The 24,757-nt window shown below is 34.8% G+C and overlaps 2 protein-coding genes across 3 annotated transcripts in view; one reads left to right on the forward strand and one right to left on the reverse strand.

Annotated features, from left to right (window-relative positions):
* The window catches only part of nrbp2a (nuclear receptor binding protein 2a), a 28,039-nt gene extending 16,780 nt beyond the window's left edge, over positions 1-11,259 (reverse strand). For both annotated transcript variants that reach the window (XR_007829714.1, XM_051135377.1), the window contains exon 1: positions 10,708-11,259. Coding sequence is in view for 1 of the 2 variants with exons in the window: in XM_051135377.1 (XP_050991334.1) it covers positions 10,708-10,827 (120 nt within the window). In the remaining variant the exon portion in view is untranslated. The remainder of the gene's footprint in view (positions 1-10,707) is intronic.
* Positions 11,260-14,594: 3,335 nt separating this feature from the next.
* Positions 14,595-24,416, forward strand: klhl18 (kelch-like family member 18). The gene is made up of 10 exons (XM_051095577.1): positions 14,595-14,811; positions 17,442-17,572; positions 17,677-17,817; positions 19,226-19,424; positions 19,534-19,694; positions 19,969-20,105; positions 20,199-20,421; positions 20,584-20,688; positions 21,623-21,734; positions 23,354-24,416. The coding sequence occupies exons 1-10, from the start codon at positions 14,677-14,679 to the stop codon at positions 23,738-23,740; spliced, it is 1,731 nt and encodes a 576-aa protein (XP_050951534.1). The 5' UTR covers positions 14,595-14,676; the 3' UTR covers positions 23,741-24,416.
* Positions 24,417-24,757: the final 341 nt, after the last annotated feature.

Here is a 24,757-nt window from a genome sequence, read left to right on the forward strand (position 1 = left end):
TGAATCTAATACGCTAATTGCAATAGAAAGCAATAAAAAAAAAAAGTAGTTCTGAATTTGAGAGAGAAAGATGGTGTTAAATGTGTGATTTTTAAACTCACACTTAAAAAAAAAAGGAAGTTTCAAAAGTGATACAGAAAACCTACTTCAGAGGTCAGACAGAAGAAAATATTTTGAGAGATAACAGTTTTTTAAAAAGTCAGAGAGGTCAAATCTACACTGTTTGGACCTGAACACATAGAAGCAAGTTTCTGTCACTGAATAAAAAAAATAAACTGTTATTGTGACTTTTTATCTCAAAATTCTGACTTTTTTTCTCAAAATTGTGATATAAACTCGTCATTGCGAGTTATAATGTCAGAATTGCATGACATAAACTTGCAATTCCAAGTTTTAAAGTCAGAATCGCAAGATTCTCAAGAAGCAAACAATTCTGACTTTTTTTCCTCAGAATTGCATGATAAACTCACAGTTGTGAGAAATAATTCTGACTTTTTTTCTCAGAAGTGTGAGATATAAACTCTTAATTGTGAGTTATACAGTCCAATTTTGAAAAAAAAAAAAAAAAGACTGATGTTTTCAGAAAAAAGTAACAACTGCAAGACATAAACTCACAATTCTGAGAAAAAAGTAAGAATTTAGTTTATATCTTGCAATTCTGAATTTATTTCTCTAAATTAGGGCTGTCACTGACAGTTATTTTGATAATCAAGTAATCTGTTGATTATTCTGATGATTACTTGGAGCAATCCGATAATTATAATTCATTTTATTTGTAGTAATAAAATAGACCAAAGTGAAAAATAGCCCTTAAAAAATAACTGAAAATACATATATAGCCTAATAGCAATGAGGCAATAATAATTAGTTCCAAAAAAGGAGCACAAGCAAGTAATCGTATGGTTTTATTAAACAAAACTGTTATATATTATAAACAATAGAGCTAATCTGCATTACGCATTATGACAAATGCCTGACTATTGTTTTTATACTTTGCACGATCTGATCTGTGTTTAAACAACATTTATTTCAAATGTGCACCTAATCTTTAATATTTGGCCATTTCTTTATGATAGAAACGCTACATTCACTGTAATTCCTTGAATATGTGGACATCAAAGCGTGCAAACTCAGAGTGAGGGTTTGAACTTTTATTTTGAAATCAAGATGAAAGGTTAACATATTAAGAATGACGTATTCTCCTGTGTTTGCATAGGTTTATAAATGATTTACCCTACAAATCTGATTAAATGTCGCACGTTGCATTCCCAGGGGAACGTTATAATAACCCCAAACTAATAACAACATGCAGAGATGGAGTTTGAGATGCTCGACACATGTAAATGATAACAGTTTGTGGAGCAGCATTATGTGAACAGCCATTCTGAGAGGCACGTACATAACCTACACGCATGTAAATAATTAAAGCGCATATATTAAACCTGCATCACATATATTTATTTAATGAAATCCTAGCGTTTGTGAATTCTATAGTATAGCTTTTTTATGATTTTTAATATGTGGAATGCGCCACTTCCGGTATTTTGCTGATTTCTGGACACGGGCAGAAATCGAATACGAATCCGAATTGTTGCAGCCCCACTCAGAATTGCTACTATATTTTTCAGAACTGTGAGTTTATCTTGCAATCACGCAATTCTGATTTAATTTCTCAGAACTGCAAGTTTATAGCTCACAATTCTGAGAAAAATGTCAAAATTGTGAGATAAAAAGTTGCAGTTCTGAGAACTTTTCTATTTGTTATTCAGTGGTGAAAACGGGCTTCCATATGAATATCTCTAAAGTATATTTTTTTACATCACGAAGTAGAAAGAACGTCATACAAGTTCGGAACAACATTTTTAGATGAACTATCCCTCAAAGTTAACATCAACTAGAAACTATGCTTCAGCTAAAAGTTTCATTGTCCATTCCAGATTAAAATACAATTAAAATGTAATAAACAAGTATACAAAACAAACCTCTAAAACAAGATCCTTTCAACATTGTGTTGCTCAAAAAAAAAAAAACGCTGTTTTATACTGAAGCGTGAAGGTTTGAAAATTCCTTGAACTAATCTAAATCCTCTCCTACCAACGACTAACACTCTGGCTGTCACAGGAAACCACCTCTGCCAGTCTTCTGGGACTTAGAGATCTTTGAAAGAGGTTGGCACAATCTACTAGAGCCCAATGCCAAACACAAATCAGAGAGGGTCTATAAAAGCCATCTTGATAATATAGTGTGTCCAAGAAAGATGAGCAATGGTCAGAATAAGAAGACCAACATTATTGCTTTCCTAGAATCTGGACAAATGAACATGCAATGAGAGTGAGAGAGAGAATACCATATGGATGGCTTAATGCAGTAAGACAGATGGCGCTAGCTGGTTTTGCTTTACACTGGCCATTAGCCAAGGCACACACACACTCTCTCTCTTTTTATTTCTCACTCTCTCTCCCACACACACACACCAGTGAATCTGCTGTTCCTCTCCACTGGGTTAATTACTGTAAATGCATTATCACCACCTTTCAATGGGTGAGAGGGCCCATTACCTGTGAGTGTCTGATAATGCCAGTACAATCACACCAGGAGTGGGCAGCATGATCAAAGCATGATTTATGGCACAGTAAATGATGATATACACTACAGTTCAAATGTTTGGAGTCGGCAGGATTTTTCAGCGTATGTTCACCAAGGCTGCAATTATTTAACCAAAAATACACTAAAAACGAAATATTATGAAATCTTATTATACTATATTACTCATATAAATTATGACTGTGAGATATTTTCAACACTCGAGCTCAAAAACAGCAATGCGTTATAAATATGAGTACTTGAGTCATGTCATGTTGTAAAACCTGACTGCACAGTAAAATTCTATATTAATGAACTACTGTGATGTCATTTGGCAACCGTAGCCACTTAAACCACCAATGCATAGTTGCTCACATCTTAATCAGTGGAGCCGTTGGCAGCAGCTATTTACACTAAGGCCAAACAGTTTACTTTGCACCAGTAAATGGCAACACATAGCATCTTAGTGTAAAAACAGTAAATGATACTATTTAGATAAAGTGTAAATAGACATGATATGCTATTTGTACTATAAACTGTCCGAGCAATAGTGGGTGGACTTAGTGAAAATAGCCTTTACCTGCAACACTTGGCATAAGTAACCTTTCTGAATCTGAAAACATCAACAGTATAAACAGGTATCTCAACCACTGATGTATATAACATCACATTTTTATGAATGATCTGTATATCAGTAGTTATGTTAATCATAATAAAAAGTCTTATCCAAAACAACTTGAAGTTGCAGGAAAGAAAGTGGTCAGCACCCAAAATTTTTCTTCACCTAGATCATGTTCACATCTGATTGTGACAGACAGAGGAACATTCTGTTCGCTCGCCTAAAACATGGCAAATCTTTTAAAGGAGAACTCCACTTCCAGAACAACAATTCACAAATAATTTACTCACCCCCTTGTCATCCAAGGTGTTCATGTCTTTCTGTCTTCGGTCATGAAGAAATTATGGTTTTTGAGGAAAGCATTTCAGGATTTTTCTCCATATAATGGATTTGATTGGTGCCCGAATTTTGAACTTACAAATTGTAGTTTAAATGCAGCTTCAAAGGGCTTTAAATGAACCACAAAAGCTCATGTAGCACAGGCTCTGGGATGTTTGTTCACGATACTACGTACTATTGAATCATGGCGAAAGGTCACGCGGAACTACAGATCCAGTGTTTACAAAGCGAACACACAAAGACTAAGAAAGTGCAAGTAAGTCAAACACTGTTTAAAAACAAAAAAGTACATCGATGTCGGATTCTGAAGTTGCAGAAGAAAATAAGATGGAGTTTTTCGAAATTCTACTGCTTACACAAACGTTGATCACACTACAAACAAGACCAGTACATTCCAGTACAGAACCTAATAGGATGTTGCGCATGCGCGACTGAATGAATCACTCCCCGAGACGACTCGTTCTTCCCGAGTCACATTAAAAATTAGTTCAAAATGAACGAATAGTTCAAGAATGACCCATCACTATTTCGTAGCATCGTGGACACGCATCCCAGAGCCTGTGCTACACGAGCGTTTGTGCTTAAAAAGTATCCAAAATTTTTTTCCGAAAAAAATGACAGATTGTTTCACTAGATAAAACCCTTCTTCCTCGGCTGGGATCGTTTTGAGCCCTTTGAAGCTGCATTTAAACTACATTTTGGAAGTTCAAAATCAGGGCACCAATGAAGTCCATTAGATGGAGAAAGATCCTGAAACGCTTTCCTCAAAAACCATAATTTCTTCACGACTGAAGACAGAAAGACATGAACATCTTGGATGACAAGGGGGTGAGTAAATTATTTGTAAATTGTTGTTCTGGAAGTGGACTTCCAAAGACAGAAAAGTAAGTGACCTGCTGAGCTATTTTAAGACAAACCTTTTCCTCTAGTCTCACTATGAGGGCCTCCAGTAGAAATGATTGCTTCTTTGAGGAATGACAAAAGACTTGTGAAATAATTGTGAAAAATGCAAACTACCCATTTAAAGGCTTATTCACCTTTAAGACGTCAAGCAGGTTATTTGCATTTTTCACAGATACTTGTGGAATCTTTTGTCAGTGTGAGGACTGAACTGAAAAAGCAGGCTGAATGAAAAACTAACTGTAACTTAAGCAGGAACTGCCTGACGCTACATAAAAATATGGGCCAACAGTCCCTTGAATTTCCACTATGGACAAAGACTATTAACAGTGCCAGTGTTCATAATATACTGTGTATTATTAGAAACTGACAAAGGTGCTTCTATTATTGTTTACATGACAGATCTGTATCACATACAGTATATTAGTCATGGCCCAAATTTGCCATGAAAAAAACATTATGGTTTTCAACTGTTTTTTTCTTCAAGATTAAATTGTATATTGCATTGCTTTGTGTGTGTGTTTGTGTGTGTGCAAGAGACTTTGTTAAAAAAAATTAAAAATCCGGTAGTGTATATGTTACATATAAATTATATAAAATAATATATAAATGCTAAATAAATAAATGTATTTTTTCACATCAGTCTACACAAAACAAGCTTATTTATTTTGCTATCCTAATTACGCATGGTTATATGGTTAGTTGCATTTTATCATTTGCAATTACCATTCAGGCAGCTCCAGACAAACTTCTGGTAATTTTTTTGGTCACAGTTCATCAATTCAACACCACTGTTCCAAAACAAACTGATTGAGCTAAATGCTACTATGCAATTTCCTAATGCATTGCCATGCTAAAGGAAGTGAAATATCCAGTATGAGATCAGTGGGTTGGCAAGGCTAATCTATTGGCAACATGCAGTTGAAGACAACATTTAGAACGTCCTTTCATACGTGTTGGTGTGTGAGGGTCACAGACAGAAAGACAGAGGGAGGGAGTCTGAGACAGAGATGTTAACTGGTGCATGCTGAGCAGAATGACTAAGTGTATGCAGATTTGTGTCAGTGAGGGTGCCTGTAACTTTAAGCTGGTTGTAAATGCAGCCAAAGCCATGAAAAGCGCTTGCCTCTGGGAATATTTAACAGTCACAGATCTAACTGTTAGAACATTTAATTAGCATTGCTCATTAAACGCAGAGTCTAGGTGAACTTTAGTCCTACTGAGCCTCCTCACAGAGTAATTACTGATGTCCTTCAGAAAGTGATGATGACTGGGCTTTTTTTAGTCTCTGGGATGTGGCTCATTTAGTTCAGACAAGAAACCTGTGATCTACTGAGATTAAGGCGAAGAAGCTGCTGATGCAGATCTGCCCAACTCAAGCACATTTTTACCTTTCTGGTCTAATTAAAACATCTTTCAATCCATTTTCTATTGACTGTGTAATTCACAGCACATTCCCTGAGAAAGGATTTAATTGTTGCATTGTTTAACTTTAGGAAAGACAGCTGCTGAAGAACTGGCAAGCACTAGTCTCAACTCTCACTTTATACAACAGTTACTTATGGTCCTCCCAACAGTGGGTTGTTTGGAATTATTACTGTTAACAAAGCAAAAACAGACAAATAATTGGCCATACTGTGTCTAAAGGTTAAGGTAATCAAATTACAACAAGAAAAAATAACTGCTGTTATTTGCACAGCCATGCTGACACTCAAAACAACAGCACAATTGTGTGTGTAGTATATTTATCTCCCATCATGTATTAATTCTTCAGATGAAATTGCACAGATAGATTTATTTATTCTTCTGAGAACCAGCAAAACACTGGAAAACAGTTGCATAACGAAAGTGTTTAAGAGCTATGCCAAACTGGCTGTGATCACAGAAATCTCTCCAATAATGACTCTATTCTGCCGCCTCAATTACAGCTAAACTCGAAAATGTGCTAATTCATTTCTGCTGCTTCACATGTCACAACAGAATAGCAATAAAAAGAAAGTTAGAATAAAAGCTAATTGAAACAAGCAATGGTTTTGATTTGCACTCATTTGTATGTGTCATTTCTACGTGAAAAATAACACACTGCTGCCAGAAAACATCATCGTTTACCCATCTGTCCACTGAGTCATTTTCACTTCGAGTTTCTCATTCACACACATGTGCTCGGGGCTAATTAAGTGTAGAGGATGAACCGTGGTAAACATCTGCTGAAAAACTCAGCAGATTAGCGTGGTTTCCCATAGGGAGGCTGCTTTTTAAAATAAAATAAAACAAAATAAAAAGGAACATTTATACGAAATGTGTTTGTTAAAAACAATTATTGAGTACAGATATTTTGTCCAGTCAGTGTAAAGTTTATGTTAAGATCTCTGAAAGTCTAAAGGATACATATCTTCAGAAACATCTAAGATGCCTTATAGCCCATTCACATTAATGTCGATATCTATAACAATAACTATTTTTTGTTATTGTTTCAGTTTTAAAAAACATTCTAAATTTAAAAGATCAGCAGAATCCACATTACCTACAATGATAACTGAATAGAGGAACAATATCGGAATCATTTTTAAAATTGATTTTTTTTGTCTGAAGAATGTTAGCGTGCATTGGTGTGGATGGATTGACGTCATACATTTCTTGACATTCAATGGTGTTGTTCAACTAATTGCGATATGAGAAATCTCATTTGTCCTTTTTCACAGGGTTGCCAGGTTTTCACAACAAAACTCGGCCAATTGCTACTCAAAACTAACCCAAAACTAGCCTAATCGCATACTGAGGGGGGTCCCCCTTTAAAAATCCCATTCCTGGCGGTAAAATGCATGTTTTTTGGTGGGGCTCCCCTGGTAAACTTAGCATTCCAGGGGATAAATATTACGTCATTGGGGTTGCTTCAACCCACGGACATGAAAAACAACCCCTGGCAAGTGTTAAAGCAACGGAAAACAATGGGCTCGGCAACACGGCTTTTCAAACTATGAGCGTAGGGCTGTAAAACGATTAATCGCGATTAATCGCATCCAAAATAAAAGTTTATGTTTACATACTATATGTGTGTGTACTGTTTATATTTATTATGTATATATAAATACACATACGTGTATTAAGGAAAAATATGTTATATTTCTATATAATCTAAATTATATACACAAGTATAAAGGCTTTTTAAAATATATACACGTTTGTGTGAGTATTTAAATATACATAATAAATATACATAGTGCACACACACACACATATAGTATGAAAACATAAACTTTTATTTTGGCTGCGATTAATCGCAATTAATCGTTAAACAGCCCTACCTCCAAATAAATTTTATGCACAACTTTTGTATTGATTAAAATCTAAAAAATAAAACATTTAGTTTGTTCTCTCTTTTATCATGTAGTAAAGCCCACGTGACTAAAAGCATAATTAACTGGCAATCCTTACATCACAAGGTTAAAACTGTCGAAACAAACCTTAATGCAAGAGTTTTGCAACTACCCGAAAAACTCCCAGCATTACAGCTTCTAAAACTCAGGAGTGCACACTGCAACAAAATGCAGAACGGAAGCAGTGAGGCATGATCCATGTCTCTCTATTTAAATGTCAAAGTCATTGAGGAAAGAAAACATCACCACACCACCACCGCAAACAAAACTTTCTCTCTTGTTGTACAAGCACGTCGGTCCTCCTCTTAGCCAACACTTTGCGCTTTGGCACCATTAACAACGCTGACGCAATAAGAGAGCAGGCCACATACTAATAACATTCTTGCACTTACAGGCTATTCACAAGGAGGAAATAATTACTTGTTGTGCTCCAGCCACTTTGTCCCACTGTTTTTATCCAATTCTGCACCTTTATTGCTTCTCACAATCAAGTGTCATGGAAAAAGAATACATAAATCACTCCCTCTTGAGACTCACCCTTGACCTCTGAGAAACTTAAGACGGCTTGTAACATAAAATGGAAAACTCACAAATATGCACATAAAGCGAGTGTATTATGTTCCAAGCTTTTAAGCACACAGTAAATACTAACAGGGATTTCAAACTAAACAAATTTGTTTGGCTTAACTTAAGTGCAATGTTTTTTTATCTTATTAGTTTTAATTCATTTACACAGTTGTTACACAGTAAACCCCAAAATTAAATAAAAACAACAAAATTGTCCTAATAAAAATTACTTTAGAGAAAGACATCCAATAACTAGTCCGCTTTACTTAAAATAAGTATGCTTACTAAGCTTATTTAGAAGTCAGTGGGTTTGTATGAGAGCCCGTTTTCGCCAGGGAATGAATTTTGTTTTAAAAAATGGTAATTGCGACTTTTTATCTGACAATTCTGACTTTTTCTCAGAATTGTGAGCTATAAACTCGCAACTGTGAGCTAAAAGTCAAAACTTTAAGATATAAACTCACAATTCTGAAAAATGAACTTAGTACTGTGTGACATAAACTTACAACTGCACGGTATAAAGTCAAAATTGCGAGATATCTTGCACAATTCAGATTTTTTTTTCTTAGAATTACATGATACAAACTTGCAATTCTAAGAAATAATTGTGCAATTCTGAGAAATAAAGTCAAAGATATAAACTCACAATTCTGACTTTTAGCAAGTTATTAAGTCAGAATTGTGAGATATAAACTAGTTTTGAGAGAAAAGTCTAAGAAAAAAATCTGAATTGCACGATATAAACTCACAATTTTAGAAAAAAAAGTCAGAACTGTGAGACAAACTAGCAATTGAGAGGAAAAGTCAGATTTGCAAGTTCTTATCACATAATTCTGAGAAAAAAAAATTAAGAATTGTGACTTTATTTTTCAAAATTGCTAGGTTATATCTCAATTCTGAGAAAAATAAGTCAAAATTCTGAGTTTTTAATCACGCAATTCTGAGGAAAAAGTCAGAATTGTGACTTTATATCTCGCAATTCTTACTTTATAACTCGCAATTCCGAGTTTATCTCAGAATTGTGAGATATAAACTAGTTTTGAAAAAAAAGTCTAAGAAAAAGGTTAGAATTGCAAGATACAAACTCACAATTGAGAGAAAAGTCACAATTGCGAGACAAACTAGCACTTGAGAAAAAAAGTCACATTTACAAGTTTTTATCACGCAATTCTGAGGAAAAAACTCGCAATTTGGAAATTATATCTCACAATTCTGACTTTATTTTTCAGAATTGCTAGTTTATATCTCACAATTCTGAGAAAAAAAAGAGAATTGTGAGTTTTTAAATAACGCAATTCTGAGGAAAAAGTCAGAATTGTGACTTTATATCTCGCAATTCTGACTTTATAACTCGCAATTCCGAGTTTATCTCACAGTCCTGAGAAAAAAAGTCTGAATTGCGAGTTTTTAATCACACAATTCTGAGAAAGGAAGTCAGAATTGTGAGTTTGTATCATGCAATTCTATGAGAAAATTAAAAATTGCTAGACGTAAACTAGCAACTGCGAGAAAAAGTCAGAATTGTGAGATAAAAAGTCAGAATTGTGGGAGGGGTTGTCTAAAGTCTAAAGCCTAATTTAATTAGCGTTAATTTGCATATGAAAAAAGAGTTTCACAGTTAACATTACAAGTAATATGTGTTTAAAAGAGAAGGTTATAAGGTTCCAGTGTCCTGTAAGATAGATAGCCTGAACGGGTGCCAACACTGATAAGCTTTAGTATACTGTATCTGCGACTTATCTCAAAGAAAACCGAGCTCTCACCGCTTCAACACAAGCCGAGGGGAGTGGGCTCTCACTGACACGCCCATTTTTATCTCATAAACAAAAGAAAAAGAACAAGAAAAAAACCAGGATATAAAACACAAACCGATAAAAACAACAGCAACTTGTACTTTGTAAGCTCTGTATCTGCGTGAGTGTCTCTATGGACGTACGTGCGTGGAGGGGGAGGGGCTGTACGTGAACTCAAATGTTTACATTAAATCTTTTACGAAAACTACATGTAACACTTTTGAAATGTTTTCAAATGCCCTTCAAACACAAATACGTGTTATTGAAGTATACGTGCATCGCTTTACGGGTGGTTTTTCGGATGTTCTCCAGTGTTTAACTGCTGCAAATCACTGTAAACTCTCCATGTGCACAGAAACCAACGGGACGGGTTTATCGCGAAGACACCCACAAACACCATGTGTTTGCATTTGCAGAGCCCTTTAAGTACTTTAATAGCAGTTAAATACACAATTACGTCTCGTCCAGTCCTCGTCTGTACATGAAAATGACAGCGATGCTTCATGTGCCCATTAGCCCGGAGACGTACCTGCTCCCGTCGCTTCTGCCAGCGGCCGCAGGGGCTTTCCTCAAGGATTTCACTCTCATCTTCACTCTCCTCCTCTTTCCCCCCGGACCCCGATATGTTCTCTGGGACGGACATAGTCATTTTACCCTGGCGTGCTGCTTTGACTGCTCCTTTAAGACCAACTGAGCACGCAGGACCTCCTGAGGCTTGCTGCAATGTTGTAGCTGCAAACGTGTTTCATTGACTAATATCGAAGAGTGACGAATATCGCTGGTCACGACTTCAAGTTACAGTTCAGTCGTCAGTCTCGTATAAATACTGCAGCACACGACACGATTCGCGAAAAGCGTTTAAAAAGCGAGATAAAATATTCAGTGCTACGGTGAATTTAATTCCATTCTTGAGGATACTTAGAAAAGGGATAATGCGTCCGATAGCAGACAGTCTCGTACGTGAGAGACGTGGGTCTCAGGACGTTCAGTCGCAGTCCACCCTACATTTACTCAGTGTACCAAAGAGCCCGACCTACAGGCATCATTTCATCTCAGTCCAGCTTTCCCGACTGGCTGGAGCTTTCTGAATTTCCTCTTTTTAATATGCTACCGTAAAGCTTAGACAATATGCACAGTGATCCTTTTACTGTCCTGTGTCATAAAAAAATTCAGTGCATGCCAGATTACTCAACCCCAGTCGTAATTTACACAATGCAAAGTATGATCGGTTTAGCAATGTGGCCTACATATCAAATTACAATACTAGTTTGCAATTCTGCCTTAACATGCCATTTCAACACAGTATTATATTGGCTTCCTAGTCAGCAGGGTGTAAACAGTAAATTGTGTATGTAATTTAAGCTTCCTCAAGTCAAGACTTGCATGAATGTAGCAACTAGTATTTAAAAGGACTGATAGGGTTTAGGCAGGTGTGAAAACCTTCCACATCCTCCGAATACCCTTTTTAGTGGCCCCAAAATTTATTTGGGCACTTAAGACATGCTTTAAAAGTTCAAAACAATAGGCATTTATTAATAGTTTAAAGAAATAGCACACATGCACTTGACAAAAAAAGATAGTTCTGTTTTTATTTTAAATGATAATTAAATTAGATATTTTAATTTTTTAAAAAAGGACACTTTGGACGTTTCTGCATCTCAGATGTTAGCAGAACAGGCCCATACTTAATTCGATTAACTACACCTGACTCTGCTAAGAAACTTGAAGGAAACTTCATGCCCTAAAAATGACCCTGTGACTAGTTGGTTAAATGTAAAATGACTGAAAAACTAAGAAAAAGGAAGTTAGTTCTGAGAAAGGGTCTTGCATCATGTGTTTCTGGATTAATACAATGACATTCAGACACTTTTAAGAGTCTTAGGTGTTCAGATACTCGTCCAAGGCTACTCACTGTATATGTTTGTGGAGTATTTTGCACTCACTGACCCTTTACCTATTTCTTGTGAAATCCCATGAGAAGTTGCATAAGTTGCTACTAGGTGTAGTATGAATACATTTGTTGCAAATAATGTACCAGCCATCAGCAATTGTACTTTAACATCACTTTAATATTTTGTTTTTAATTAACATATATGAAAATACTCACTTTTTACCACATTATATTTCTTCATACACTGTTAATCAGCTCTTGAATGTTTATTTCACCAGGTATCCCAGCACTTAGCCTACATCTGTTCTATGCCTTGTTTTGCTTTCTAAAAAGTTTTACTACAGTCAGTTTAATCATCTTCATTTTTGTTTCTTAGAAATGCACTTCTGCTAAATTCTCCCTGAGGTAAAAGCTCTTCTACCTGAAAAACTTCCTGCCAGTTCATGCCTGCCAGAATGACTGTCTGTTCTCTGTTTATTTTTGTAAATAGAATTTGGAACTTGTTGCAGTCATTTGTTACTGAATAGTTTGTGCCACCTGCTGGTAAAGTAACGTAGTTACAAATTAATATTTAATAAACACTAATATTTAACACTTGCTTATCGATCATGGGTACTTGTGTTGGTTGTGTTTACAGTGTATGAGCTGTTGTTTAAACAATAAGTCAGAGTAAACTATGAAGATACTTTTATGCAACTCATTAAGTCACATTAAGTTACAGCTCTGAATATGTGATGGAACAAACTAGAATAGCTAATGGAAAGGCTGAGAAGAGTTGATCACTGACAACCAGCTTGATTGTTTCACAACCCGCTTTCTGTGCCACAAACTTCTGCATTGCTTTGACACACAACACAGTGAGGGCACAAGTCAGAGTGATTTAGTCCTGGAGTCCATCAAAGCTTACTGAAGATTTTCCAGGAGGAAATCTGGAAATTTTGAACAACGGAAATCTGCTCTGCCTTTTTTTATGCGTTCTTAGCTTAAGTATGAGCATATTTATGTAATTTAATTTTATTTATTTTTTAGATTATTCTGTGTTTGTTTGTTTAATCTGAATGGTGTAATGAAGACCCGCAGTTTTAGGAATAAGTCATACATTTAATGTCATAATTTTATTAAAAGTACAACTACCAGTCAAAAGTTTTTGAACAGTAAGATTTTTTTTTAAAGTATCTTCTGCTCACCAAGCCTGCATTTATTTGATCAGCAAAAACAGTACAATTTTGAAATATTTTTACTATTTCAAATAACTGTTTTCTATTCAAATATATTTTACAATGTAATTTATTCCTGTGATTTTAAAGCTGAATTTTTAGCATCATTAATCCAGTCACATGATCCTTCAGAAATCATTCTAATATTCTGATTTTCCGGTAAAAAAAAAAAAAAAAAAACAGGAAGCAGCATTTATCTGAAATAGAAATCTTTTGTAATGTTTTTATCGTCACTTTTGATCAATTTAAAGCATCCTTGCTAAATAAAAGTATTAATTTCAATAATTTCTTTCAAAGAACTAATAATAACTAAATAATAATAATAATAATTGTGCTGACTCTAAACTTTTAAAAGTTTTTTTTTTTTCAGATAAATCCTGACCTTTGGATCTTTTTATTCATCAAAGAATCCTGAAAAAAATGTTCTCAACTGTCTTAAATATTGATAATAATAATAATAATAAAAAAAAAATGTTTCTTGAACAGCAAATCAGCATATTAGAATGATTTCTGAAGGATCATGTGACTCTGAAGAGTAATGATACTAAAAATTTAGCTTTGATCATAGGAAAAAAACGCACTTTAAAATATATTCAAATAAAAAGCAGTTATTTTAAATAGTAAAAAAGTAACAATATTACTGCTTTTGCTGTATTTTGGATCAAATAAATGCAGACTTGGTGAGCAGAAGAGAATTTAAAAACATTAAAAATCTTTTGACCGGTAGTGTAAATATTAAGGAACCCATGTAACATTTGTATTAGGAACATTCTATGGATAACCTCTAATTAATTTTAAAATTAAAGTGTTGCTATTTTAATATACTGTCAGGTAAAGCTTTTTGACATGTGACATCTAAGCAGTCAGTGCTGGCAAATACAATCAGATAGGAAAGAAAAAGTACATATCATTTGAAATGCTATTTAATGAATAAAAATGACAAAAAATGTGGTCAATTAAGCTAAAACTATAGCTTACACAAATGGGTTTATGCAATAATCAGATGTGTATACTTGTGTGATTGACAAAACCCTCCACCCTCCTCTGTCCTTTGCTTTATGCTAACAAAACATTCTCATAAAAGGCTGAACTATCTTTATATGGCAGAATTGGTAGTATATTAAACTGCTATTACAAACTGAGCCAGAATCTTGCTGTCACCTGGGTTTCTGTGAGGGACTGTAGTCTGGTCTATAGTCTGAACTCAACCTAAGCCACGATGTACACGTGAATCACACAAATAAGACCAGTACATCCATATAAATCTGATTTGAGCCGTGTATGACCCCTGTATGATAGGGAACTGACACCGCTGGTGGAGGGCACTCAGTAATACAGCTCAAGCTACGGCGTCTCGGTTTGGACAAAAAGTGTCGTTTCCAGTCCATCAATGACGATGGGTGACACGATTTTTGAAGAATTAGAAGATTTGATGCATTTTTCTGTCGCCGATTTGCCCGCTCGTGGATATGCAGTGATGGAGGAGATCCGACGACAAGGGAAACTGTGTGACGTTACCCTAAAAGTAATGTGCTTTTCTTTGTTAGGGTTAATTTGCTAGTGAAATGCTAACCAAGTAGCACTGGGCTGTCAGCATTGGGAGAGGCTAGTGAAGCACAGACACTGTTAGCTGTAGGAAGGGCTGTAATGTTTAAGCGTGGAAGGTCGTTTGTTAATGTGTCTCAGTGCAGAAAATTGATATTTGGAATTTTTTTATCAGCTGTAAAGCGAGTTATTATTCTAGTGTTTTTTTAGTTAGCATGTGCCGCTAACATCCTCATCAGCTGCACATGAGCTGTATATTAAAAACTAACCCACTAAAGCACAGAGGAGAAACAATACATTCTGCTATTATTTCTATTATTATTTTAGCCTGTAGAGATTTTTTAAAAACATTTTGGATTGTGATTTCCCCTTTCATGGTCTGTTAAGAAGTTGTCACTTCCTTATGTTTAATGTTTGACTATATAGTCGCGCTGAGTTTAATGGAAATACCTGTGACAGCCAACATATATTGAGCTGTTTGACTTATTTTAAATAACGGTTTGGCTTTGCCATTTAATTAATTTATTTTTTAACATAATTAATTAGATTAACGAGTTAGAATGAACCAGAGTTGCTTTTTTAAAACATTGCCTGCTGTTTGTTGTCAGTTCTATATAAAATATATTTGTACAAAGTTTAACAGTCAGCCTCAGATATGGAGAGCACACTTAATATTCCTACAATCTGTATACTGAGGGGCTATAAGGGTGGTTCTGGACCCTTTTCACTCCAAGGCCCCCAAACAAATTTTGAAGACTATGTACCCACAGGTAGATTTAAATACTTCTGGTAATTCTTTGTTTCCAGAAAATAGAGGTGGTAATATATTAAACAAGCAAGTAAGTAAAATAATTGTGAATAGGTAAAATTACAATAATTGCATTCTGTAATTCCAGAAGGTCCAAAAATGAGATGTTTCTAAGAGTTCTTTATGACCAGTGAATTTACACATAATTTCTGGTTGTTTGTGATAATAGGATAAGACATTTTTTACGCCAGAATAGGATTTTTATGCAATAAAATATTTTCCTTCTTGAAAAATTGCATTTCTGTGACTTTTCTAGGTCTGTAAATTATGCTTTGTTCAAGACCGTGGGAACCCTGTTTCTTAAATGCGTTTTTAAGATAGCTGTTAAGGGAATGAACTTAAGCTAATAATATAATGTCAGTTTACATCTAATTTTTAGATGTTTTAGCTTATTTTAAGGTTTATTTCTCAAAAGCATATAAATTAAGCATGCATCAGTAATTGCAGGAACATAAAGTATTTCTGTAGGAACACAAATGTAGAAGAAAAGAGATGTAGAATTTATTATTATTATTTTAGGATGTAAGACACTACCGGTCAAAAGTTTCTGAACAATAAGATTTTGAATGTTTTTTTACATAAGTCTTATTTAATTGATCCAAAGTACAGCAAAACAGTAACATTTTGAAATATTTTGACTATTTAAAATAACTTTCTATCTGAATATGTTTTAAATTTCAACGCTGAATTTTTAGCATCATTACTCCAGTCACAAGATCCTTCAGAAATCATTTTAATATTTCGATTTGCTTCTCAAAAAATATTTATTATTATTATTATGTTGAAGACAGCTGAGTAGAATTTTTCTTTGATGAATAGAAACCTTTTGTAGCATTATAAATGTCTTTAAAAAAATTTATTTCAGATAAATGCTAATCTTTGGATTTTTCATCAAAGAATTCTGAAAAAAAATGTACTCAACTGTTTTAAATATTGATAATAATAATAATAATAATAATAATGAATGTTTCTTTAACAGCAAATCAGCATATTAGATTGATTTCTGAAGGATCATGTGACATTGAAGACTGGAGTAATGATGCTGAAAATTTAGCTTTGAAATCAGAAACAAATTACGTTTTAAAATATAATCAAATAGAAAGCAGTAATTTTAAATAGTAAAAATATTTCACAATATTACTACTTTTGCTGTATTTTGAATCAAACAAATGCAGGCTTGGTGAGCAGAAGAGACTTCTTTAAAAACATTAAAAGTGTTCAAAAACTTTTGACTGGTAGTGTATGCACAATGTACAATGATAAATAGTTCACTTTTTTTTAAATGTTTAAAACAAAATAAAAATAGAGGTGGTTTTGAGTGATGTGCATTTATATATTATTATGTTGCTGTTTAAAGCAGCATTAGGAGTAGGATCAAGTAATGAAAGTTGTGCTCAGTGTGATCTACTGCTGTGCTTTAACTGTTGCATTATCAGCCTTTTATGTAGGTCACAGAGAGCAATAATCCTCTTTATCTTTTTCACCTGACCAGCTGTATGCATGTATTTGCTGACTAACAGCTGGCTTATAGGACATATACTACAGATCATGCTGAGGATTATGGTGTATCAGATTTTCCCTAATGGCTCACTGCTCCATGTTTTCACATTTGCTCCTTTATTCATTGAAATTTAACTTGTCTGTAGTGTGGAGAATGATCATAATTTGTGTTCATTTGGGTGGTAATATTTTAAATTTTTCATTTAGTACTCAATTATCAACATTAAACCAGGACATTTTTATATATTTTGGATATAAGATATTTCTGATCAAGATTTGTGTATCTATCTGTGTTTGTGCAGGTAGGAGAGCACAAATTCAGTGCTCACAGAATAGTCCTTGCTGCTTCTATTCCATACTTTCATGCCATGTTCACCAACGACATGGTGGAGTGCAAACAGGATGAGATCGTCATGCAGGGCATGGACCCCAGGTGAAGATACAAACCTCAGAGACAATTAAGATCTCTACACATGCTCTTTTGTTTTGTTTGTAAATGCACGTTAAAGATTTCATCTCTGTTTTGCCTCTAAACAGTGCACTTGAAGCCCTAATAAACTTTGCCTACAATGGACACATAGCCATAGACCAACAAAACGTTCAAGCCCTCCTGATAGGGGCCAGCTTCCTGCAGCTTCAAAATGTCAAAGATGCCTGCTGCTCTTTTTTACAACAGAGGTAAAGTTAAAAATATATATATTTCTTCATAAGACCAGTGGGTCAGTAAGCTTTTTTTTCCTCTCTTGTCAAAAGAAAGTAATAATTTTATTCTGCATGGATGCATTAAATTGATCAAAAGTGACAGTAAAGATGTTTATTTCTAATTCAAAAAGCTTAATTCATGAATTCAGATTTTTATGTCATCACATAATCACAATCAAGCCGTTAAGTAATACAGTTGAAGTCAAAAGTTTACATACACATTGCACAATCTGCAAAATGTTAATTATTTTACCAAAATAAAAGGGATCTTACAAAATGCATTTATTTTTTATTTAGTACTGACCTGAATAAAATATTTCACATATAGTTCACAAGAGAAAATAATAGTTTAATTTATAAAAATGACCCTGTTCAAAAGTTTATTCTTAATGCTGTGTTGTTACCTGAATGATCAACAGCTGTTTTTTTTTGTTTGTTTTGTTTTGTTTGTTCTGACGGTTAAACTGTCCACTGTTTCCTACAAATTCTTTGGTTTTTTAGCATTTTTGTGTATTTGAACCCTTTCCAACAATGACTGTATAATTCTGAGATTCATCTTTTCACACTGAGAACAGCTGAGGGACACTGTTATAGAAGTTTCAAATGTTCACTGATGCTTCAGAAGGAAACACGATGCATTAAGAGCCAGGGGGTGAAAACATTTGAACAGAATGAAGATGTGTACATTTTTCTTATTTTGCCTAAATATCATATATTTTTCATTTAGTACTGCCCTTCAAAATCTACAGAAGATGCTTACATGTTTCCCAAAGACAAAATAAGTTAAATTTACCCTCATCTTAAATTTCAAAAAGTTTTCACCCCTGGCTCTTAATGCATTGTGTTTCCTTCTGGAGCATCAGTGAGCATTTGAACCTTCTGTAAAAGTTGCATATGAGTTCAAAGGGTTGAAACGGTTCAAATACACAAAAATGCTAAAAAAACCCCCAAAGAATTAGTCGGACCTGAAGGATTAAGATGAACAACTATCATAAAACAAAACAAAACAAAACAAAACACAGCTGTGGATCATTCAGGTAACAACACAGTATTAAGAATCAACAGGGTAATTTCTAAAAATTAAATTTTATTTAAAATGTATTTAGTTTTATATATTTATATATAGTTTTATATATTTAAACTATTATTTTATCTTGTGGACTATACGTAAATGTATTTTATGTGAAGTATCTTATTCAAATAAAAAATAACATGTATTTTGTATGATCCCTCTTATTTTGCTAAAATAACTAACATCTTGCAGATTCTGCAAGGTGTATGTAAACTTTTGACTTCAACTGTAACTGTGACAGGCCTCTTTCAGGTTATGGAGTTTCATAAAAGTGATTCGTTTCACTTCTTACGGACTTTTCTGGATTTACAGGTTGCATCCAAAGAATTGCCTTGGTGTACGGCAATTTGCCGAGACTATGATGTGCACCACGCTTTATGATGCAGCCAACAGCTTCGTTCACCAGCACTTTGTGGAGGTATCCATGTCTGAGGAGTTCCTGGCCCTTCGGCCGGAGGAGGTGCTTGAGCTTGTGGGGTGTGATGAGCTCAATGTCCAAGCAGAGGAGCAGGTCAGAGTCTTTTGAGACATTTGAAGACATTGTAATGACAGATTGTTGCAAGAAATGTTTTAAATTAGTTGTCAAAGTATAAAAGAGTAACCTTGTTTGTTGGCTGTAGGTGTTTGAGGCCGTGCTTGCTTGGGTACGGCATTCACGTGAAGATCGGGAGTCACGATTACCAGAGTTAATGTCTAAAACCCGACTGCCTCTATGTCGACCTCAGTTCCTTGCTGACCGAGTTCAACAAGATGAGCTTGTACGCTGCTGCCACAAATGCAGGCAAGTTTCTTAGATAAAATACATTTCTTTCTAAGATAACTTATGCCCCATATTTGGAATTTTTGGCAAAGCACATCCAAAATATGACACTTAAGTGATTTTTGCACATCTAAATCTATAGAAAATATATTTTTCAACACAAAATCTCTAAAGAGTTCCATTTTGAAATGTAGATAATAGTAATAATACAAATGTAACTGTTTCTTAGTTATATTTTTGAAAGGATGTGGGGTTAATTATTTTTAGTAATACATTTGACTTTTACTTCTAACAGGGACCTGGTCGATGAGGCGAAAGATTACCACCTGATGCCGGAGCGACGACCGCACCTCCCTGCCTACAAGACCCGACAGAGGTGTTGCACATCCATCGCGGGCTTAGTCTATGCGGTTGGGGGGCTCAATAGTGCTGGTATCCCCTTCACACTATCCTCTTAGAAACCTTAAGTGCTAGTTCCTGAACATATCAGTGTCAGTTTTTGTTGAGTCATTGTTTTATGCACAGGTGACTCATTAAATGTCGTGGAAGTATTTGATCCAATTGGAAACTGTTGGGAGCGATGCCAGCCTATGAGTACAGCCCGCAGTCGAGTGGGGGTCGCTGTCGTGAACGGGCTGCTTTATGCCATTGGTGGTTACGACGGTCAATCGCGGCTTAGAACCGTGGAAGTTTACAATCCAGAAACTGACACGTGGACCAAAGTTGCTAGCATGAATACTCAACGCAGGTAGGAAGTCCTGAAATTGGCATATTGTAATATGTGAGGGAAATATACTTTATTTGAAAAGCTGCTTAATTGTTCATTGAGAAAGAACTGAAATAGTGTTTTAGCTTCATGTGATATGTATCTCTGATGCTTTTGGTCTTTCTTCTCTTTGTTCTGCATTAGTGCAATGGGAACAGTTGTAGTTGATGGACATATATATGTGTGTGGTGGATATGATGGCAAATCCTCTCTAAATTCAGTTGAGTGCTATTCTCCAGAGACTGACAGGTAAAGTTATACGTTCTTCAAGAAAAATTCAGGGTTTTTGAAGAAAACATTCCAGGATTTTTCTCCATATAGTGGACTTCAATGGTGATCAGCAGGTTGAAGGTCCAAGTTGCAGTTTCAATGCAGCTTCAAAGGGTTCTACATAATTCCAGCTCAGGAATAAGAGTCTTCTCCAGTTGTAATTTTCTAAAATAATAATAATAATAATAATAAAATCTTGCACTAGCTCTACAATGCGCATCTGTGACTTTACATGTTACGAAATCACGTTGGAAAGGTCAACGTGGTTAGTTCTTCGTCTGTGTACTTTGGTTCAAAAAGGTAGGGTAGGGTGAAAAACTCCATCTCAGTTTCTCCTCCAACTTCAAAATCACCCAATATTGTTCTTTTACCTTTTTTTTATGTAAAGGGCATTTGACTTTTTTTTGCACGTTCACTTTGTAAACACTAGGTCGGTACTTCGCCTACGCCACGTGTGACCTTTCCAACTAGATTACGTACTGTATGAAGTTAAGGTAGTCCAGTATGAGCATTTGTGGTTTAAATGTATATATATATATTTTTTAAGAAAATGACCAATCCTTTCACTATATAAGACCCTTATTCCTCAGCTGGGATTGTGTAGAGCCCTTTGAAGCTGCAATGAAACTGCAATTTGGACCTTAAACCCACTGATCCCCATTGAAGTCCACTGTATGGAGAAAAATATGTATTAGATGCTATATTTGTTTTAATCTTTCAATTTATTAATGTATTAATACTTTAAGTAAAGACATGTTTGATAGCAAAGTGGTTTTAGTATCAAACCTGTTTTCCTCTGTTTATTAAACTCTCCATTTAGGTGTTCATTTATTTTCTGTCTCAACAATCATTGTAGCTTTATTTGTAATCACAATGACTCAGATTTCATGTGTTCATGTTTGTTTGTTACCAGATGGACGATAGTTACAGAAATGAGTGCAAGCCGCAGTGCTGCTGGTGTTACTGTATTTGAAGGCAGAATATATGTTTCGGGTGGTCATGATGGTCTACAAATCTTTAACACGGTAAGTAAACATCGTCGTTCAATTTACAGGATACAGTTTGCACACTTTTTGGATATAAGTTAGAAAATATTACAATGTAACATTGTAAAGTTGTGAATACTTCTTGAATATATGAATATATTCTACGGAATTGGTCCAAAGTCAGAGTTGGAAACGTTTTTAAAAAACATGTCTTTTTCCAAAAATGCAAATTGTATAATATCCAAGGTAATAATTTCTAGTAATTATGCAGTTAATTCTCATATTGTATTTTCAGTAAGTTTTGGAACATTTGTCCTCTCTGCACATTTGTCACTTATGAAACATCATACTATTAATTTAATTAGAAGGGTTATATTGACCTATTAAGATTTTGCTTACATCTAGATTGTAAATATATATAATTTTTTGCTATTTTATTACATTTGTTTCAGAGGTAAATCCATAACAGTTACATTTAAACAATATTTCAAGTGTCATTTATGAGATTTTGAATCCAAAAAGTTGATCATACTGATTTCAAAGTTAAGGATTCATTAGTATGAACATACACTGAACCAAAAAATATCATAACATCTTAGTTGATAATTCAGTATACTTTATTTTTGACAAAACATCCCATGTTTCGGTAGTGACAGTAATGCTTTGGTAGCGTCCACATCACATTACAGAATTTTAACTCGCATACTAAAGCACTACTAAAACATACTAAAATACAAAAAATGTGCATAAATGTACTAAATTTTGTTTATTTCCCCCAAATATGAGGATTATGTGTTCCCTTCGCCATCATTTCGGTAGTGACAATTTTATGGGATAACATCCAAAAAACATCCAAAGATGTCACTACCAAAACTCCACCAAATGTTTCGGTAGTGACATTTTTAGATACTTTTGAACCTAGTTCAAAAATGCTAATCAGCACATTGTAAGTTAGCACAGTTCTGAACAGTGGTACACATATAAAAACGTAAAAGTTTTGGAATAACTCCCAAAAAAAAGTGTGCTTAATTGCGGAAAATAGGTGTTTGGTAGTGCCATTCCTTAAAGTTACACACACACATTTTTCAGATTTTGAACACATTTACCCCAAAATGATGGGACCTGTCTGCTCACACCTTGTAGCTATGAGAAAGGGGGACACAGGAATATTTCCTGATCATAAATTTATGGGTTTAGTTAAAATCAGTCTCCGCCAATAGACTAAAACATACACTGTTGAAAAATGCGGGACACATTTTTAAACAAAGTTTCCAAATTTACAAAGAACATATAAAATACAATTTTTTTTTTTGAACTTCACATTTTAAAGAATTAAAAAAAGAAGTTAAAAACAACAGTGTAAAAAAACAAAAACAAAAATTATTTCAATATTATTTTCATAAGTTGAAATTTAGGGGTTAGGGTTCGGGACAGCCACCTCCCAATTGAAAGTACCCACTAAATGATGATTTTATATAGTTTAAGCTTACTAACATTTTAAATATTATTGTGGGTTTCAATAGATAATAGAAGGACCTTAGTAAATGTCTAATAAATGCTTTTCAAATGTGTTTTTTGGTTGTGGGACAGCAGTTTGCACCTATTCTGTGGAATGGCCCATATATATCAGCTTTGTTGTTTCATGTTTTTTCCGCTAGGTGGAGTACTACAACCATCATACTGCATTATGGCACCCTGTCGCACCCATGATAAACAAGCGCTGCCGGCACGGCGCTGCAGCCTTGGGCAGTAATCTGTATGTAGCAGGAGGCTACGACGGCTCTGCGTTTCTTAGTGGAGCGGAGGTGTACAGCTCCGTAGCAGATCAGTGGAGCCACCTAGTGACCATGAACACTCGACGCAGCCGCATTTCTCTAGTGGCCAATTGTGGTCGACTCTATGCAGTGGGAGGCTATGATGGACAGTCCAACCTCAGCTCTATGGAAATGTATGATCCAGAAACTAACCGATGGATGTTTATGGCACCGATGGTTTGCCACGAAGGCGGGGTAGGGGTGGGCTGTATACCCTTACAGCCCGCTTAACACCACAGTCTCCCTCAGCTCATAAGGACGTTTTAATAATTTAAAAAAACAGGCGTTTGTATCAGAGGTACTATTATTTAGGCTTTTTTTGGAGTAAAGCCTAAAGCAGATATGCCAGTACACCTTTAATGGTGACGTAATCCTGTTTTGTTTTTTTCACAACCAAATGTAAAGCGAAGAGATTTCCAGGAAATGGGTCGCACTTCTGCTAAAAAGCACACTGGTGCACTGTGGGCCCATTAAAGCGTCAGTTGTTGGGGAATATCATAATACATACATAGAAATTTGTAATTTTATTCCTCTAAACTGGAAGCCAATTTAGATTTTTAGACAGGTGAAAGTTAACCACTGTTAACCCATGCCATAATTGGGAGAGTATAATCAAGAAGGTATGATTAATAAGGATAAACTTGTTTTTAATGATGTTTTATCAAGATTTTTTCTTATTTAGAAGTACTAACCGTATTTTATTTGGGATATTAATGGAAATTTAATGTGAGCAACTGACCTCTTATGTGTCTGTGCAAAACATCTGCTAGATGTGCCATGACTTTACATTTCACATGGGACTGTTTTTTTGATTTTACCGCTTTATTGACTTGAATTCTCTCAAATTTGAATCTAGGCGATGACCGATCACCAGCTTTGTATCCTGGATGGATAGGTTGTTGCGTAACCATCCAATCCCAGTCTTGCTTTTACTTTTTAATTTGTCCTTCGTGTTTTTAAGAACCAGCACACATACCAGGGAGAGTGAAATTGACATCAGATATATGCTTTCAGGATTATTCACTATAGTGACTTCACATCCTCTTATTGAAGTATGAGTGTTGGAGACTTAAATGGAACAGAAAAAATATCCAAATTATGTTTTGTGACTGTAAAGACGTATAGATTTTCAACTCAATGCTTTTAATTTCAAGTAACACATCTGAAATTAGGATTACTGACTGTGAATTTTAATACAGTTTATAATTTTCCTTCTCATATTATCGATACTGCATTTGTCTGCTGATT

The sequence above is a fragment of the Labeo rohita genome, chromosome 2 (genome assembly GCF_022985175.1).
Source record: "Labeo rohita strain BAU-BD-2019 chromosome 2, IGBB_LRoh.1.0, whole genome shotgun sequence".
Lineage (NCBI taxonomy): Eukaryota > Metazoa > Chordata > Actinopteri > Cypriniformes > Cyprinidae > Labeo > Labeo rohita.